At 32.1% G+C, this 21,230-nt stretch overlaps 3 protein-coding genes across 3 annotated transcripts; 2 read left to right on the top strand and 1 right to left on the bottom strand.

Annotated features, from left to right (window-relative positions):
- The first annotated feature begins 580 nt into the window (after nt 1–580).
- Nucleotides 581–2,082, top strand: LOC101259131 (acetyl-CoA-benzylalcohol acetyltransferase-like). Its single transcript, XM_010316078.4, is given in 3 exon segments — nt 581–638; nt 641–1,408; nt 1,411–2,082. Coding segments are annotated over 3 exon segments (1,359 nt in total). The 3' UTR covers nt 1,944–2,082.
- Nucleotides 2,083–2,206: 124 nt separating this feature from the next.
- On the top strand, nt 2,207–4,739 carry LOC101260023 (S-adenosyl-L-methionine:benzoic acid/salicylic acid carboxyl methyltransferase 2-like). The gene is made up of 3 exons (XM_019211323.3): nt 2,207–2,284; nt 3,416–3,670; nt 3,751–4,739. Exons 1-3 carry the CDS (start codon nt 2,207–2,209, stop codon nt 4,078–4,080), a joined length of 663 nt encoding a protein of 220 aa, XP_019066868.2. The 3' UTR covers nt 4,081–4,739.
- LOC101260317 (premnaspirodiene oxygenase-like) lies at nt 4,070–4,734 on the bottom strand. The gene has a single exon (XM_004252387.5). The coding sequence runs from the start codon at nt 4,732–4,734 to the stop codon at nt 4,201–4,203; it is 534 nt and encodes a 177-aa protein (XP_004252435.1). The 3' UTR covers nt 4,070–4,200.
- Nucleotides 4,740–21,230: the final 16,491 nt, after the last annotated feature.

A 21,230-nucleotide genomic window follows, 5' to 3' on the forward strand; every position in this document is an offset into this window, starting at 1 on the left:
GCATAAACGTCCTTAAATATATTTTTAAGAATAAAATAATAAAATACATAATGAAATATTTTTTTTCGTTTTAATGACATATCAAATCAATATAATTTATATGACAACACTGAAAAAGCTTCTCCAAGACGTGAAAAATATTCTTCTTATAAAGTGTAATAAAAAGTTCCACTTTAAAAAGTGGAATAAAAAGTTCCACTTATAAAATGGAATAAAAAGTTTCACTTTATATAGTGTAAGAAAAAGTTCTGTTATATGTTAAAAATAAACGTTATGAAACTAACGGAAAACATTTAAATTATTGGATATAGTCGAACGTTTTCTTCCACTAAGCTTATTTTAGTTACTTACTAAAATAGTGACTTATTTTGATTACTTTTATATTTTCGTGGCTTATCCCTAAATTGTTTAATCCAATTTCCATGCCATGTGTTTGTTAAAAATTAGTTGTGAGCTGTCTGTAGAGTTGAAACTAATGGCCTGCCAAGCGTATGTATGTATATATATATATAGTAGCAAAAAAAAAAAGTAATACTACTCAAATTAAACTTCCTCATTTGTTTATTAAACTAAAATCGTAATGGCCTGCAGGTTAGATATTGAAATTCAATCAAGGAAATTGTTGAAACCCTCAGCTTCTACCCGGATAATCTACGGAGGCTGAAGCTTTCCTTGTTTGATGAGCTGGCTCTTCGTATATATATACCGATTCTCTTCAACTACTTGCCGAGCAGCAGTTCAACATCATATGATGATGATAAGCTTGAAAAATCATTGGCCGAGACGCTAACCAAGTTTTACCCTTTTGCCGGAAGATTTAGAAAAGATATTGATCCATTCTCCATCGAGTGCAATGATGAAGGTGTTGAATATGTTCAAACAAAAGTCAATGCAGACGATCTTGCCCAATATCTCCGTGGTCAAGCCCATTATGATATTGAGTCGTCTTTGATTGATCTTCTTCCAATAAAAGATGTCGAGCCATTATCGCCATCAAGTCCGTTATTTGGTGTCCAAGTGAATGTATTTAATAACGGAGGAGTAACCATTGGGATACAAATTTCACATATCGTAGCTGATGCTTTCACTATGGCAACATTTGTAAATGAATGGGCGCACACTTGCCTTACAGGCCGGACCATCAGTAATAATCCCGGTTTTGGTCAATTGTCATTGCTCTTCCCAGCAAAAGTGCTACAGTTTCCATCTCCATCACCTGATCTCAACGCTAACACTACTACAACTGGCCCTAATTATAAGATTGTCACAAGGAGGTTTGTCTTTGATGCTTTGGCAATAGAAAACCTCAGAAAAACAATCAAAGACAATGATATGATGATGAAGCAACCTTCTAGAGTGGTGGTCATTATGTCTCTAATGTGGAAGGTTCTTACACACATTTCTTCCGCCAAAATTATGGAAATTCAAGGGACTCGTCTTTAGGATTTCCTATTAATATGAGGGGAAAACTGTCATCTACTGCACCCTCTTTAGAACATGCTCTAGGGAACTATGTAATGTTGGGAATTGCTGATAGGAAGGCAAGAAGAAAGGATATTGAGTTGAATGATTTTGTAAAGTTGGTAGGAAATACAATACGGGACACATGTGAAGCCATTGGTAAGGCGGAAAGCGTTGATGACATTTCCTCTCTAGCATTTAACAATCACATAAAAGGTGTAGAAAAACTTCTCCAAGGAGACAAGATGGACGTTTATGTCACCACTAGATGGTGCAAATTTCCTTGGTATGAAGCTGACTTTGGTTGGGGAAAACCATTTTGGGTCAGCCCCGTTGGCGTCAATCTTATTGAAGGAGCTATTATTCTGATGGACACAAAAGATGGTAATGGAGTACAACTAACAATTTGTTTGAAGGAGAAAGACATGACTGAATTCGAGAAACACCTTCACATTTTTTCCTCCACTCCCATACTTGGATAAAAGGAATTTCTTATTTTGCTTTGCTTCATTCATCACAAACCAATGTTTGGCTATGTTATTTTTATGTATGTATGTATGTGTGTTAGCCCCTTGGCGCTAATTGATATAATATCTTTATTGTCTTGTTGGTTTAGTAAAATGAATTGATTATTATTATAGGCATAATGCATAAGTGAATATTTCACAACAACACAACATCAAGGAAGGGAAATTTTGTTTATCAATTGATCAAACACCTTTTTTGGTCATGACTAGCCAACATCATGATAAGTGAATACGAGATATGGAAGAATTCAAATTCAGATTACAAGCATAGCAACAAGTTGCAGGAGTTCACTTCGGTCATTAATAGCCTACTGGAGAGATAGCACATGTTTTATCAACACAACACGCAGCAGCAACCCACAATCAGCCTAGACAAATCCCCTTTTCAGCGCCCACAATACAAGACATACAACAAAAATAGATACACAGATCAAACCGACCCGACCCGACCCAACCCCATTTCGCTTCTTCTTCTCCCCTACGCGAAGAACAACAGCAATATCCAGCGAACAAACCCAGAAATACAGCAACAAATAAATAAATATGTTTAATGTCAAAAGTAAATATTTGCACGTTTAATGCACTTTTACCAATGTCAATATTATACATCATTTTACGCTATTAGTTGTTACCCAATATAAAAATAACATAAATATAATTAACAAAAGAAATATATACATTTTTAGGAGGTCAAAGACTTCACATTTTCAATTATAGAGAAGAATAATTAATTCTATACAACAACATAAAAACAAAGAAAAGTTGTAATATTTTTACTGATATCATGAATTTTTGGCGAATAAAAATTGAAAGCTTGGTTAATCCATATTTCGTTTATATTTTGTCCATATTATTAGGGTTAAATATGAGTATCAGCTCATATAAAACTATAGTCATATAACATAATTAATTATTGAATATTAGCTTAATTATATAATTTTATCTATAAAAAATTACTAATACAATCTATTAAAATACGAACATATTAAGCGAATTATCAAAATATAAACTCATTTTGTTAGAATTAATTGTGATGTTTATGTTGACATAGAATGACAAATAAAACAAAGTTAGTAAAAAATGGGTTGAGTCGGGTCTTGACCTAGTTATTATCTTAATTTATTATGACCCATCTAAATTTAACCCAACTCAACCCAACCCACCCAATTGTCACACCTAGGTATGTTGTTTCACGCAAACACATTATAGATTTTTGATTACATTATATAAATAAACTAACTGAGATTCCAAGTTTAAGCACTAAATGCATTTTTACTTATAAAGTCCCTCCTCGAATTCTACTTGTGAAATTAGACTGGTATTAGATATATATATGTGTGTGTTGTTATCATATTTAATTTAGAAAGAAAATGATGTGGTACTTATTTCAGGTAGCTGACTCTAGGTACGTTTTGGATTGTATATAGGTGCCTGATGGAATTGAGAATAACAAAGGGACTATTTATGCATCAAGTACAAGCCCATCAAGCGTCCTCAAAGCATATTCCAAGCAATATAAAAGAGATTTCGCGACTTTTCTCAAGTATCGTGCAGAAGAATTGGTGAAAGGTGGACGTATGGTATTAGCCATGCCTGGTAAAGAAAATGAGCATCACTTAAGCAATGTGTGTCGCTTTATGTTGGAGCCTTTGGCCATCGCGCTCAAAAACTTGGTTACAGAGGTACGTAAAATCAAATTAGTACTTATGTTTGTAATTTTAAACATGTCATGATGTTCTTCCGACTATAAATTAAATACCAGGGATCAATAGAAGAAGAGAAAATGGATTCGTTCAACGTTCCAACGTACTCTCCATCTCCCGCAGAAATACAGTATGTAGTTGAAAAGGAGGGATCTTTCACTATTGACCTTTTGAGAACTTTAGAACACCAGATGGATTCTAGTTGTGAAGGTTACAATGAGGCACAGAGTGTAAGAGCTTTTGCTCAACCTTTACTTGTTAGGCATTTTGGTGATGATAATAAATTGATGGATGTTGTGTTTAATAAGTGTAGAGAAATTTATGGCAATACTATGGCCAAAGAGAAGAATATTTTCACAAATGTTATAGTCTCTTTGATTAAGTCTTAATAAATCACTTGTCATGTAATAATACTCGAGATCAAAGATAATTAATGAAGTATTTATGCATTTAAGGATTTTTTTCTATTGCATTCCAGTGTTGTCACTCTTTCTTTCAAACATGATTGATTACATCTTTTTAAGCTCGCCACATGTTGATGACCGGATGAATTGCACAAGGTGTGAAGCCTCATCCTGTCTGATAGAACTAAAGGATCGTACGTTCTTGGTAGTGAGAAATTCCAACACACATACTTTGCGCATCTGTCTCCAGTAATCTCCATAAGGACTAAACGCAATGTCAGTGCTCTTGTAACATATTATGTCGAGGGCTAATATTTTAGGCCTCGATGTAAAAGCAAGATCATGAGTTTTCAGTATCTCTCGTGCCATATCCATAGAAAAAACTATGATGGTAGAAATTTTGCCTAATTGAAGATGCATGAAAGGTCCATGATTTTTGCCTAAATTTGTGAGTGCATGATGAGGAAGTCCACCTTCTAATGCCAAGTGATGAGCACTTCCTATAAAGGGCAATTTCCATAGGCCTGGAGGAAGTTTCTTGTTTAAGTTTCTTGATTTTTTCCATTGCACAACTAGTAAATAGAGGAATGATAGGAAAAGGAATAAGAAAATTAAATTGGATGGAAATTGAAATTCCATTAGATAGCTTAAGCTTAAAGACCTAGTATACACTTATCAACGTTTGGTGAAGGCAAAAAAATCTTTTTTTAATTGTATTGTATTCAATTATCATCTTGTTGACATCAATACAATAACGACGATGTCTTTAATTAATGTAGTGCCAAATACATGATGTATTAACAAACATTAAATTAGAAATGGCAATGATGTGAAAAATCTTATCCGAATCAAACTGTCAAGCTGACATATACATACAAGCTTGAAACAAGATAATATATATATATAATCAAATTAAATATTTGTTCAATTGATTATTACTAAATAGTAATATCTTAATTAATTTTTGAATAGTAAGTTATTTATTAAAAAGACAATTAAATAATCAATTTAAATGGTAAGTTACAATGAATGATTTAATTAACTAAATTCATTCATCCAGGGAAATGAAAGGGTTCTTTGATATTAAGTGATAATACAAACAAAAGTAGAAAGCATCCCAAGTCCCATTTCAAGATACCATTTAATAGTTGTATTAAATTTGCTTTCATCATTGAAATTTTAAAACTTTCGGGGTTGAGATTGTTGACCAAAGTAAGTCATTATTAATATTATTTTATCAATGATAATATATTTTTTTGAAATTTTATAAAATTATTTAACATAATTTTTTAGTAATATTTTAGATAATATTATATTTTAAAAAATTCAATAACAATTTCTAGACACCTTTCGTGAAATTACTTCTCCGAACCCTCTCCATTGCTCTCATGACAGGGTAATAACTATGAAAAGAAATGGAAGTTGATGATCCTTTGACAATTGCAACCCAGGAGAATTCTCTAGCCTATACAAAGCTAAAAATTTTAGCAGGTGAAGCTTATTGAGAATTAACAGGGTTTGATATAATTTCTTAAATTTTCATATATGAAGAGGAAGATAGGGTTGGAAGACGAAAAAATTAAAAGAATTAAACTTCAATTAATGGTAAAAAAAATACAGAGAAAATACGATACTATATTTATTTTTCACTCGATTTTGCAAAAGTTTACAACTTGAATTGTTCTTTTTTCTCTTCACTGATAAAAAATAATTCATGCCTAGAAAAGTGGGCCGTAATGAAGGAATTGGATGGATGGGCTATTGGATATTAATAACAGATAGTATTAAATAAATAGTATAAAATAATATTAGTATTTACTGTGTACTAATCCCAGTCCTATTAGGATTAGTACTCCTTAATCCTAGTCATATTAGGATTAGTACTCCTTCCTATATCTCCTATATATATCTCCCATGTATTCCCTTAACACTTAAATACAATCAATATTCCTTCATGGTATCAAGAGCCAGAAAACCTAGATCTTCTTTTCTCTAGGTTTTTTTTCTCTCTTTAGGGCACCGATTGTTCCCTCTCTTCTCTTGGGCGGCGGCAGCCATGACAACCGAGCTGGATCCTCTCGATTCACTTCCTTCTGGCGTTAAACTCCTTCTCAGACATCTTCATGCCCTGATTCCCAAAAAATTATCAGACATAAATTACCCTACATGGAAAATCACCGTTCTTACAGCCCTTGAGGCCAATTACCTTCTCAAATACGTCGATGGAAGCACAGAACCGCCGCCGGCAGTCATCACAGCCACGGACAAATCAGAAAAAACCAATCCGGCCCATGCTGCCTGGAAAGCTGTGGATGGCCAGATCCGATCATGTTTGATTGCGGTCATCTCTCCCACGGTACAGAAACACGTTCGATCCTACACAACTGCTTCAGCCCTATGGACGGCCCTCGCAACACGCTATGCATCAATTTCCCACTCTCATATTTTTCAATTGCGTGATCGTCTCCACACAATTACCAAAGGCACGAAAAGTATGGAGGAGTATTTAGACGAGGTCTCCACCATCATCACAGCCCTCGACACCGTGAACGAAATCATTCCCAAAAAAGATCTCGTCATGTGCGTCGTTCGGGGGCTCCCATCAGCTTACTCCTCCATTAAATAGGCGGTTCGCATCAGTCCAATGCCCGTTGACCCTCGTGGCTAAAAAGTGAAGAAATCAACGTGGATCTGGAGAGCAAAATTATTCTGCGAGAAGCCGCTGTTATGGAGCCGGCCACCGCCCTCACTGAAAGCCAAAACTATTGCGGGGGGCGTGGTGGCGGCCAGCAGGGGAGCCGCGGCGGCTACGACAGAAACAGCGGAGGCCGCGGGCGCGGCGGTCGGCAGGGCAGTCGTCCGCCGTACGACGGTCAGCAGCACGGCAGCAACAACAGCCTGCACTCCTTCGGCAGCGGTGGCCAGTCATCTTCCAGCGGCGGGCAGGGCACTTACGAGCGGGATCGTCCAACTTGTCAAATCTGTCAGAAAACAAGACACACCGCTGTTCGTTGCTGGTTTCGGTATGAGGAGAGACGAAATAGTGATAACCGTGCCAATTATGCATCTCAAGCCGGCCCTTCCTCTAAATGACTGTTGGATACTGGGGCCAACATGCACGTTACTTCTGATCTATCCAAGTTTAACGCTTCAAATCCATATCATGGCTCCAATGGTATTACTGTTGGCAACGGGGAGTCCCTAAATATTTCTCACACTGGCACGGGTACCATTAAAACCCCCACCGCTATCTTTCACCTAGGTAACCTTACCCACGTCCCTTCTATTAAAACCAATCTCCTTTCTGTTCACCAATTCACAAAAGACAATAATTGCTCACTCTTGTTCACCTCTAATGATTTTAATATCCTAGACAATACTACCAAGAGGGTGATTTTTCAGGGCCCCTGTGAGCATGGTCTGTACGTTCTTCCTGGCACAAGTTCGTCTGCCCACCCAGTTTCAGAAAGCGTTCCTGTGGCTCCGGTGGCTCTTTCGGCTGATGGCCACAGTCTGTTGTGGCACAGTCGTCTGGGTCACCCGTCTACTCAAATAATAAATTCTTTAATGTCTCAATTAGGTTTTTCTTCCATTTATGTAAACAATTGTGACTCCTGTTCAATTGCTAAATCTCATAAATTACCTTTTACTTTATCTGAGAAGCGTACAATTGCACCTTTTCAACTTATTCATTCTGACCTATGGGGTCCTATTGCTGTTCCTTCATTTGCTGGTTTTCGCTATTATATTTGTTTTGTGGATGACTTTACAAAATACACTTGGTTGTACCCACTAAAACACAAATTATAGGCATACACCACCTTTGTCACTTTTGAAAAAATGGTCAAAACACAATTCAATTCTCATGTTAAACTTTTTCGAAGTGACAATGGAAAGGAATATGTAAATAACATCTTTGGCCAGTTTCTGCAATCCCTGGGAATTATACATCAAACCTCCTGTCCATACACTCCCGAACAGAATGGGGTGGCTGAGCGTAAGCATCGCCATCTCATTGAAACGGTGGTTACTCTTCTATATCAATCTCATCTCCCTGTCTCCTTTTGGGTAGAAGCTGTAGCCACCGCAAACTACTTCATTAACAGAATGCCCAGTCACACCCTCTCCAACAAATCACCCTATCAACTCCTTTACCAAGAACTTCCCAATTATACCAACCTCCGCGTCTTTGGGTGTCTTGCCTACCCTTGGCTACGCCCTCATATTACTCACAAATTATAACCCCGATCCCGTCCTTGTATTTTTTTGGGCTATCATCCTACCTCCAAGGGTTATCGCTGTCTTGACCCATAAACTCATAAAGTCTACATATCTCGTCATGTCAAATTTGTCGAAAATTAGTTTCCCTACGAGTCTATTTCCTCCTCCACAAATACATCATTCATTGGCGTTCTTCCCCTTTTTCCAACATACTCACAGGGTCCCTCACCACCTTCCCCCACACCTCCACCCACTACCCAACCACCCCTTATCACCCCTTTGACCGTCACCCACAATACACCCGCAACCACCACCCACACTCACAACCAACCCGAACCAACCCCATACCCACAACATCTCCAGCCCAATCCGTTTTGGGTCCTTCCCGGCCAACCCCGAATCACCACCGCCCGTGCCACCCCCCAATACTCATCCCATGTTAACCCGTGGCAAAGCCGGTATCTTTAAACTCAAAACCTTTCAGGCGAAGAGAATAAGTTTGAAAAGATTTATTTATGCTAGTAACACAGAATTAAATTGTGTCACGTGACATTATTTATTTCAATTATTCGTTATACATACAAGGTTGAAACAAGATGACACAAATATCATGAATTACATAAAACACCCCGGCTCCTATAGTAAATATCATTCATGAGAAGGATATTAAGGAGGGCAATCAAGTAAAGCTCGCTTTTTCTTGCTGCAGCTATTCCAGAAAACTCATTCATGTCCACATCTTCAAGCTTCACACCATGCGGTAATTTCCAATCAAAATGATACAACAAATTAGCTAGTGGAAGATAAACATTGATCAAACCAAATGACATTGCAGGACACATTCTCCTTCCGGCACCAAAAGGAAGATACTCAAAGTTATTCCCCATAAAATCCACAGAGTTATGCTCGAATCTCTCAGGGATAAAGCTTCCTGCATCTTCCTAATACTTTGGGTCTCTCCCCAACGAATAAACGTTAACAATGACTCTTGTTTTTAAAGGGATAGTGTAACCATTGATGTTTGTGTCTTCTCTACATTCTCTAGGGATTAAGAGAGGGAGCGGAGGATGAAGTCTCAAGGTTTCTTTAATAACTTGTTTTAGGTATTTCAACTCCTCAATAACATCTTCATTGAAAGTTTCTTTCCCTTTGAATGCTTCTCTTACCTCAGTTTGTGCTTTTGCTAATACACTTGGGTTTCTTATCATTTCTGTCATCGCCCATATTATTGTTGTTGTTGAAGTTTCTGTTCCAGCTATAAACAAGTCCTACATTCATTATTAATCAAAGAAGAATTGTCATATCATGTATTATTAAAAGTGGAAAGCTCTAATTATTCAAAGTTGGATTATCGTTTTGCTTATCTACTAAATTTAAATAAAATTTATTTAATCTTGGACTATGAAGTCAAACCACTACGTTTTTTTTAATTATGACACTATAATTATAATTAATTATGTTAAATTCAATTAGAGTAGAAGACTAAATAATATATGAAACTCTTCCAATTCGGTGATTCTTTGAATTTATACATTTAACAATTTAATTTTTAATAAAATGAAAGTAACATTTACATTTATGCGACACGAAGCCTAATAGTTTTCTTAAACATTAGCATTCTATATTAACAGTAGCTTTCCATAGTGTTAAAATTCAAATGGTTGGTATGATGACAATTTTGCTCTTGAACATTTGGTTTTTTCTTTATGAATTCCTTCGGCCATTAATTGTTACTACTAAAAATTATTTCTCAAATTAAAATTATGTATAAAATATTATGAAAATTTGATTAATTAAGCCTCATTTTGTTTAGATTTTTATTTAGTAATATAAGTCACTAAGATCATTCAATTAAAAGTAGTCAAAAGTTAAATGACTAAAATGTGCTTTAAAAGTGTACTCATCATTTTATTTTTTTATAAAAATTAATTGTCTATTAAATTTAATTGGAAAGACCTTTCATCTATCTTTACCCAGTAGAAATTCTATGAGCCTTTTATTTACAATTTTAAATGTATCATGTATTTATTTTTCTTCACCTTTAGCTTTCGACCATTTAGATATATCATATTCTTTACCAAATTATATATCCTTATTTAATATTTAACTAGTGAAACTATTCGCGCTTCGCGCGATTATATGAAATATTTATAAGATAATAATATGAAATATATAACATTTAGGTTAGTATCGAATATATAGATAATATTTATATTTCTCCTCGTCTGCGATATTATAGACTTTTTAAAAACATATAAAATATATTTATTTGTTTAGTATATGTATATATTAGAACAAAATATTCACCGCGGTGAAGTAAATGGAATAAGGGATAATATGTTGAAATAACAATATATTGGAATTAGGTTGAAAATATTTTAGATGTTTTAATTTTCTCTATCTTTTCTAGGAGTAGTGATGTTCTATCTAAACTCTGATTTCGTCAAATAAAATTATTTTCTTTTATTTTATTATTACATTTGCTCATTATAATTTTTTAAACATTATTTAAATACTTGTAAGATTTTCAAAAAATGAAGCATTATTCATGATTCATATCTAATATTAAACTTTACAAGTAAGATGAAGAGACATGAGTTATAAATAATTCAAATGTATAATTTTATTAGCCACTAAATGTATTACTAATTATGTATTGATTTTATTTGTAAAATAAAAATATAAAAAAAGGTGTGAAAATACAAAAAATGAACAGAGAAAATATAATAATTGGTGACTACATAAAAATTATAAATACATTTCAAAGCAAAAAGAACGACGAGAGATTGTTACATACGCAAAAAATGACATCATGAAAATAATAATATATTTTTCAATTACTTTTTATAATTTATGATAAAAGTGAAACTAATCATCATAAATTTTGTTGTTGTTAAAATGAAATAATTATATTTATTTTTTTCATAACAAAGACAAAATAGAATACTAAAGGATCAAATGATTAGTATTGACAATATAATACATTTAGCTAAATTATTTACATAAATTAAAACTTTAAAAACTCTAGCAAAAGTAATTAAGTTGCTAATAAATTTTAAAGTGAAAAAATAATCTCTAATTATGCTTAATTTTTTTTCCTTGTACCATCTTCCTTTGCAAAGAGATCCGTTATCATGTTTCGATCCATATGTCAAACTCTTCATATATGCAACCAACTAAATAAAAAAAAGCATATACGAATTAAAAATAATTATGTCCAAAAAAAAGAACGAAATATAAATCATATTTAATATATTTATATATTATCTTTTCAATAGTAATAACAATACTAAATAATAATTATTTCTTGAAATCTAACAAATATTATAATCAAACTGTATTATATATGGAAAACTAACTATTAAAAAAGTAATTGCATACGGACAAAACATTGTTAAGAATTAAAGAGATTTTTTTAATCATACTTACTTGATAAATTATAATACAAACATAAAAATATATATTAATAAAGCATGTCTAAGTCCATAAAAATAAAAAGAAAGACTTAAGAATGAAATATATCTTACCTTCATATATTTTTTTTGGTTACATGTTAGCTAATTCACAAACAAGTATTATGGAGAAGAGAAATTATAACTTTATATGTGAATCTTCATGAAAATAAATATGAATCTATGTAGACAAAATAAAAGAAATGAAAAAAATAAGGACTTGAGAATGATATATTGATTAACTTCATGTACTTTTTTTTTTGGTTACATGTTAGTTTCCTTCACAAATCTAATACGAATTTTTAGACAAAAATAGAGGAAATAAAAAATAAAAAGTTCAATGAAGTATTTCTTACCTTCATGTATTTGGTTTTGGTTACAGATCAAACTTATATGATGAAAAAAGAAAGAATAATTGTGAAAGTGAATCCTCATTAAACTAATATAAATTTATAGGCAAAATAAAGGAATTTTATAAGACACATAAACTTATAAATTTAAATTGGAGGTTATGAATATAAAAATTATGAGAGTCATGAATATTATTAAAAGTAAAAATTAAATAAAGGCAAGTAATGAGTAGTAACTCCTAGTGAATAAATTCAAAAATAAAAATAAAAATACTTAAAATGTAAAAAAATAATAATATGATTTCATGATTAGAAGTGAGATAAACAAATAGAAAAAAATATAGATTTTTTTTATTATTATAAATGTTCATACATTAATAAAGTATTTATTTGTATATTTGTATAAATGAAGTAATATATTTTTACAATAAAATAATTAATTTAAATTAAAAAAAGTCAAAAATAAATAAATTATGTTTCTTTTTTAATTATAAGTGAGATAAATAAATAAAAAATATGAAGAGTTTTTGTTATAAATGACCCACCATTAATAAAATATTTATCTATAATAAATTTAAGTAATTTTTTATGATATATAATAATTATTTTTTTTAAAAAAAAAAAAGATGAAAAAAACTAAATGCAAATGGAGGTCATATAGAGGTGCCACATCACCTCCTCTATGGTCCTCATTTATATATATATATATATATATTGATTGATTCAATTCTAAAACTTGAATCAATCTGACTTTTTCCTGTATTTTACATTTTTAAAAATCAATAATAATTGATTGTTTTTTTAGGGAAAATGCACAAGTACCTCCTCAACATAAGCTTGAAATTCCAGATACACACTTACAATATATTAATGTCCTATTATCACGTGAATTTATTTTATAAGTAATTTTTTATTCCTCTTTGGCTTATGTGGCACTAACTTGAAAAAAATTCAGCCAGCGTTGGATGCACAAGATAGTGCCACGTAGGCCGAAAAGGGGTAGGAAATTATTAGTAAAATAAGTTTAGGGGGGGGGGAGGGGTAAAAGGACCTTAGTATTAGTATAAGCGTGTCTCTAAAGTTTCGGACATAGGTTGAGGGGCACTTGTGCATTATCCTTTTTTATTATTATTAATTTACCAACATTTTTTGAAGAAATAATCTAATCGAACAGACAAATTACATACATATTTTTTATATAGTTATATATAATAGTAGGAAAGGAAAAGGGTATGAAAACTACTTCAACTTTGGCCAAAATGTTGTTAGGATATCAAATTTTATGGAGGACTTTTTACCCCTTTAACAATTTAATAGTATATTTTACCCCCTTCCCCCGCCCCCAAACTATTAATAGTGTATTTTAAAGGTATATATGTGGCCACGTGGACATATTACTGTTTATAATTATGCGATTTCTTTTATATCCACGTGAGCACATAGATACCTTTTAAAATACATTATTAAATAGTGCAAGGGATAAAAGGTTATTTCAAAAATTCGGTATCGTAACAATAATTTCAGTCAATATTTAGATATATTTCAGACCCTTTTCCGTACATAATATATTATTTTATCAATACTTTAATGCGGAAAATGCAACTCTCTAATGAAAAAGACTAATGTATGATCTGTCGCTTCTTCAATTTGCGATATTAAGTTCCTATTCATGTCGAAACACTTGATACCCATATTAGATCACGATTGATTTGAGATTTACGTTGAAACACTCCCGGACAAACATGACTCTATACTCAAGAAAAATTAAACTCGAGATTTCTTGATTAAGAATGAAGTACTTACCAATGTACCATAATCCTCATTGATAAAAAAAACATTGTATCACGTTTACATGAAATAACACATAGAAATGAACTTATATTAGAAGGACAATTATGTTATTTACCTTACAAATTTATTGTTTACCCTTTTTAATTGGTGTAGATGATTATACACTATCATATACATATTATATACATTCTATACATGCATCAACTATTAAATCACTGGGTGGAAAGTTATTTAGATTTATCAGTTGAGGATTCTCAAAATGATTAATTATTAATAAAATTTCTTGTCAACTCTCTTTAAAATATTTGTTTGTTCTAATATTTCAAAACATATCATAAATTAAGTCAATGATGACAAATAACCAATTATCCACAATAGTAATATAAATTGCATCCCTCTCTTTTCTTTTCTTTTTTTTGCCCTACATCGCCACAACAAGTAATAGGGGGATGTAAAAAAAGAAGGTGGTGGGGTAGGGTTCATATCAACTTGTTTCAATCTAGAATAATAAAAAATATCTAATATTAAAATTTAAATTAATATAAAACAATGTATCTCTTTTAAAAACAAAAGACAAATAATTGAGTCCTTGAATTTATTAATTAAAAATATAACATTCCAATCTTTTCCAAATTCATCCGTAGCTTCTTTTGTTAATTTTAAATTTTCATATATTTTTCCAAAGATTCATTTTCATCTCTATTATTAGTCAATTTTATTTCTTTAATTGTTATACCCAATATTTTGTTATCATATTCACGCAATTCATGTGATTATTTAACTTTCTCCGTATCTATTCTCATATCTTCTTTGCTAGAAATAGATGCTCATTAATATTTTGTACATCCATTTTTAATTTTTATAATTTCCTTTTTTAGAGTCAAACGGTAAGAATTTTGACTTTCATTATACAATGTAGTTTTTCATCACATTGATATGCAAAAAATTACAATTTATAATACTTTTCGTATAGTTTTTGAATATCTAGTTTTTGTTTGATATATCAAATTAATGTAATCTAATTTAACTTTGAAAATTAGTCAAATTGTGTTTCGAAAAGCGGTAGTACTTGTCATTTTACAAAATCAATACATAAATGACAATATTTTTCCTATTTTACCCTTGAAAGTAATTAGTTGTACATTTGACCAACATAGAATAATTAATTCATGATCATTGGTCAAATTAATTAATCAAAATAAATTAATTCATGTTCATTTATTAAAGTCACAACTTTAAAAAAACACTAAATAAGAGTATAATGATAAATTACTAGTTTCTTAAGGTGCTTCAAAACCTAAAATGGTTACAGCTACATAGAAACGGGAGAGTACCTTTTAAACAAAGAATATACATCCTTTCATATCTTTGTTATCAAAATATATATATATTCACCCCTTTTTCTCACTTTTCTTGATATTCCAAATTGATTTAACAGTCATTTAATTTTGTCTGTCTGTGTTTTTATAAATTAATGTCATTTTGGACTGGCAAAATTAGTTTTTATGTAGGTGAAGTTGTTTCTGATTTTTGCTAAGGTATGGTTTCTTCTTTTGTTATCCTTTTCTATGTTCATTTTCTTTTCATTTCTATAAACAAAATTAAATTAGATCTAAAAGCTTTAATCTTAGAAAGGTGTATTGCTTTCTACATTTATGCCACCACCAAACAAAAAAAAAGGATGGAAGAAAGAAGGGATTAGAGTTCTAATTTGTCATCACAAACGAAAATCTATGACTTTTTAGTAGCTCTAAGTTATATACACTATCGAATTATAGTTTTTTTTGCACTATGTAATTATAATTTTATTTTGTCCGGTTAGAAAGATAAGTACTATCGCGTGGTGGTTCAACCGATTTTGTTGTATGAGATGAAGTGTTTAACTTCTATGTTTAGAAGATGTTAGTTGCGGAATCGAGGATTGAGATGGATGTGTAGGAATGCTAGAAGTGATAAGATTAGGAACGGGGATATTTCTTGGAGAGGCATATCTGTGGTGGACAAGGTGAGGAAAGTGACATGGAGATACGTGATTTGTGGCCTTAAGAGAATCAGGAGATATTTAATAGTTTGGGTCGAGCATCTAATCTTATTAAGAGTTGTCCTTTCAGACCCTATTCTCCGAATGGACAAAGAGCAGGAAGTAAAGCACCCGCCTCTAGGAGGGAAGGGGTTAGAGTGTGCCTGATTCTTTGGACATGTGAAGAGGATATGCGGAAATGTCATAATGAAGAGCAGTGAGAGGCTGAATGTAGTGGGTACGCGGAGAGGGGGAAGGTAAGCCGAACAAGCATTAAGAATATTAAGTAGATAGAACAATATGACGCAATTTCAACTTATTTATGACGTAACCTTATATAGGGGTGTGGAGTCATGAATTAGGGTAGATGGTTAGTAGGTAATGGAGCCTAATGATCTTGTTTTTAAACGAATTTTTGTTTGGAGATGTTTGTCGTAGTACTAATCTTATGTAGTACTTATCTTATTTTTGTAGTTTCTTGCTTTGATATCTATTATTATCTGCTATTTATTGTTTTTCATTAATTGTATCATTGCCTTGTTGTTATTGTTTCTTTATTAGTTGTTATGTTTACTTCGAAAATAATTTCTATCTCTATGATGTAGGGGTACAATCTACGTACTTTCTACCCTCGCTAAACTCCCACATTATAAAATTTCATTGAATATGTTGTTATTATATTTGTCTAGAACTTATATTATTGAATAGTTGAGTATCGATGAGGGTGTAATAGAATATTTGAGAGTCATTCACCTTCAAAATTAGAGGTTTCAAGATAGATTAAAAACAATGCACAAATATCTATGTCATAAAGTAGCCATGTATATAATTGTTGCTTATATTTTTATTAATCAACATATTTATCATAATTTTATTTTAGTTATAGCATACCACTATGCATGATAATAAACACTAGGACCCGAACTTAGACTCGACATCAACTTGAATACATTTTGACAAAGCTCAATTGAGTTCACTCAATTCAAACTCAGATATATTTTGACAAAGCTTGATTAAATCTACTCAAGCTCAATTAGATATTGCAATAAGTTTGGTTGATCTCAGCTTGATTCATGATGGTGTAACACACTCAAATGAGTTCCGTTTGCTCAGCTCAACAACCAACCTAAGGATTATTGCGGTAAAGATCTATATTACAAACACTATAACATGGTGGAAACCAAAAAAAAAAAAACAAGAAACAAAGTACAATAACAAACTCCGCTTAGCCCCACTGAACTTGATGGTGTTACAAAAGTAAATTGAGTTCGGTTCCTTCATGTCTGTGCTCAGACCTAGCAAGCTAAGGATATTCAGTCAAAAAGCTTTCCGATCTCAAATCTGAAATATCTAACTAAGAATAGATTTCATCAAAATTGAAAAGGTGGAAAAATGGTAGAAGAGAAAAGTAGAGGGACCACCAACCAAACAAAACAAAAGCCCTAACAATAAAGATTATAACAACGTACACTTTGAAAAATAACAATAGATTAAGTATGATAACAAGCTCGATTGAGCGCATTTTAACTCAGTAGTGTAACACACTCAATTAAGTTTAATTTACTCAGCTTTACACCTAGATCTATTTAGCTTAAAGTCCTTTCAAGCTCAAATCCAAAAAATATTACTAAAAATAGAAGATATCGAAATTGAAAAGGTGTCAAAACGATATAAGAGAAAAGTGTAAGGGTCACCACCCAAAATCCCAAATAAAACAAAACCTTAATAATTATAAAAGATGATAAAAAAATATGGTATTCGAGAAAACAAACAACATATTAAGTGGTTTTTGTGTGTATCCATTTACTCCTCAATTTTAAGTGTAACGGACTTCTCGTAACATAAATTAAATTATGCAAATTCAGTAAAAACACGGAAAGCGAAACAAAAAAAAAATTGCAGGAAGAAAAAATAAGTTTATCTTTTTCTGCAGATTAAAAAAAATGCTCTATACAGAAGGCTGAAGAATTTTGAAAAATCATTGACAAAAAATCAAAACAATTTTTTCTCATAACTTTTTATTATTTTCATCGACCCTTTTTCAATTCTTTTTTTGAATAAAGTGCGTTGATATATAGATTTATATCTTTAGCCATTTTATCAAATTCAAAAAATCTTTGATTTTTTTTAATCTTGTTTTGGGGTAAAGATATGATATTTAATTTGTTGTAACTTTTTCGTTTTGTGTTTGTAGGGTTGAACTTGTTATCCTCTTCAAAAAAAAAATCAAAAAAAAAAAGAGAGGAATATCTGATAATGCTCATGGAGTTATATTAGCTATATCGTCAAGTATTTTTGTTGGAGCTAAGTATTATTATTATGTAAAAAGTCCTAAAAAAGGCAGGTGCAACGGGAGGAACTAGGGCAGGTAAAAAAAAAGGGAAAATTATATATAATAGCAAACTAATAACCTAAAATAAATGGAGTAGGTAGGGTTTGATTTAATTGTGCTCCATAGCAAACGTTTGCAAAAAATTGTCAGGCGCCTCTCTCCCAAATATCTCGCTCGCCACTCTCCTCCAATCTCCTTCGCTTCCTAACTTTTTATACAAACACAAGTGTATAAAAATTGTTTCTAATTGTATAAAGCAGAGAAAATTGTATAAATACATATATTTTTGTTCCCCTCTCTCTCCTCTTCCAGATCTCGCTCGCCACTCTCCCAAATCTCGCTCGCCACCCTCGCCTTTCTCACTTATACAAATAGAAGCGAAATGTATAAATTGCATTTCTGTTTGTATAATGCGTGAGAAAATTGTATATACACATGCAAGTACATATATTTTCGTCCTATACACTTATAATTATACAATAAAAATACTCCCTTGCCCAGGTTCTTTTGCCTTTCTCTCTTTCTCGTTTTATACAATTTTCAAATTGTATCTAATTTCTCTCTTTCTCGTTTTATACAATTCGATTCAATTGTATATTCCTTGTCGAGTCTCTTTTGTATTTCTCTCTTTCTCATTTTACACAAATTCGAATTGTATATAACCATTCTATACACTTACAATAATACAATTCATTTTATACACTTCGTTTTTATATAGTTGTCTGCCCAAGTATCTTTCTCTTTCTTGTTTTGTACACTTCGTTTTATACAATGCTTCAACTGTATATGTATAGCGAATTATACAGTTTCTATGTTTGCTATGGAGTGCAATTATGCAAATTTTTCTATAGCAAACAAATATAAAGTTTTTATTTGCTATATGTGAAAGTTGCCCAAAAAAAATCTCTTGAGTAAACCCTTTGCAATTTGTTTTGTATAGTTTGATGTGTAAATGTTGGATGTATTGTTGTTTTTCTTGATTCGGGTCGGGTTACTGGTAGTCATTGTTTATTAAATTTAGATAGTTGTGTATGTAACATTTTATGCAAGCATGTCATGACCCGAGCTTACACCCTGGACGTGGCTGGCACTCGAAAACCATTGTTGGTCCCCAAGCGAACCCTCATCCTGGCTGACTACAAGCGGAAGACTAACTTAAGCATACAAAAACTTAAAACTGAAAATAACAACTTTAAATAAAAATATTATATTCAACTAGCCATAAAATATGCAACTTTAGTCTTTAAAACATTTAATAAAATAAATGATTAACACAGACTCCTCAACTATACGGACTATCTATGAAGCCTTCAGCTAAAAAGGATCAAAGTCAGGACAAGACCCACGACCTCCTAACTAAGATGAAAAGTAAATGAAATTCTCCGGAAACAAGGAGGCTCACCATAGCTACCTCGAACTGTGGAATGTATTAGTGAAGCTCTTGTTGATGATCCTGAATACCTGTGTTTTCTTTATGAGAAGATGCAGACCAATTGGTTTAATACCTGGAATGTACGAGCATGTAAGGGTAATTCTAAAATAAAACACAAGCTTGATACCTCAATAAAAGATGGAAACATACATACCTCTTCTCAAACTTGAAACTCAAGGAATACTCAAGAATAAGATACTCACCTCAAAGATTAAATACGGAACTCAAAGATATGATACTCGACTATGGATACTCAATATACTTAACTAAACTCATTTTGATATAAAACAGTTTAGAACGAGTGCAATATAAAGAAAAGTTGTTTAAAAACATGATTTAACTCAAGATAATAATCATATCATCCTTCCTCTCAATATCTAATGGTGCAATGCATGAATGAAGTCTCATACCCCCATTCATACTAAGCAGAACCCCTTGAGGAACCATGTAATTAATACTGTAGGAGTTTCTCTAACCGACAACCACCAATATGAGCCTAAGTGGTGATATAACGTCTTGTCCACGCTGATAGAACTGTCCTATACCTAGCCATCAATAAACGACATTCTCTACCTAGTGGATCCACTTGCTAAACTTACGTAATCATCAAAAAAGTATGATGCGACAATACCCATGATGACTACATGGTTTACATGGGGACTTAAGTTATCTGAATTCTCATTCCCACATTGGTGCTCAATATTACTCCCAGAACATACTTTGGATCATAATTTTAATAAAACTTCCTTCCTTTGGGTTGAGATAATTTACTGAACCTTTTAGCTATAAAAATCTCCTTATTGGAATCAAAGTTCCCCTTTTAGTTCAAAATACTTATGGAGCTCTTAGTTTTCTTTTACTTTCAATGTGAAAAAATTATAAAACTTTAGGGAATACTTAGTCCCTTTATAGCTTTTGAGAAATGAACTCAACTCTTGCTCTTTTCTTAACTTAAAACTGAACTCTTAGGGAATGCTTAGTTCCTTTATAGATTTTGAGAATTTAACTCAACTCTTTAATTTTTATTAACTTGAAAGTTGATTCTAATAGGTGATACGCTCAAACTTACTTCTCAAATAAGAAGTAAAGCGGTCGTGTCAAGTAAATAACCCAACTAGTGAGGTTGGGATCGTTCCCACGAGGAAAATAGTTTAGACTTAACTTCAATATACTATTACTATTGTTCAGTCAATAACTTCCTTGGAAAGCAAAAACAATAAAAGGTTTTTTTTTTCTATTTCTAAATAAATCAAACTAACAAGCGAAATTTAAAGAGACACTTAACAGTGTTGAAGGTTGGAGTTTAATCAATTAATCAAAGTAACTAGGGTTTACGTGTTCCCCACAGGTTCATAACTTGATAATTCTAACTATAACAATTCTTTCCTAGTATCTTGCATACAAAGTGATAAGTTATGTATTTCTAAATACTTGGTCCGGCATCTAGAAAATTTCACTCTGCACCTTGGTCCGGCTACGTGTGTTGCTATCCTAACCCTTATCTTTACCTCATATTAAGCATCGTATTCGATATTTG

This window comes from Solanum lycopersicum, chromosome 12, assembly GCF_036512215.1.
Source record: "Solanum lycopersicum chromosome 12, SLM_r2.1".
Classification (NCBI taxonomy): domain Eukaryota; kingdom Viridiplantae; phylum Streptophyta; class Magnoliopsida; order Solanales; family Solanaceae; genus Solanum; species Solanum lycopersicum.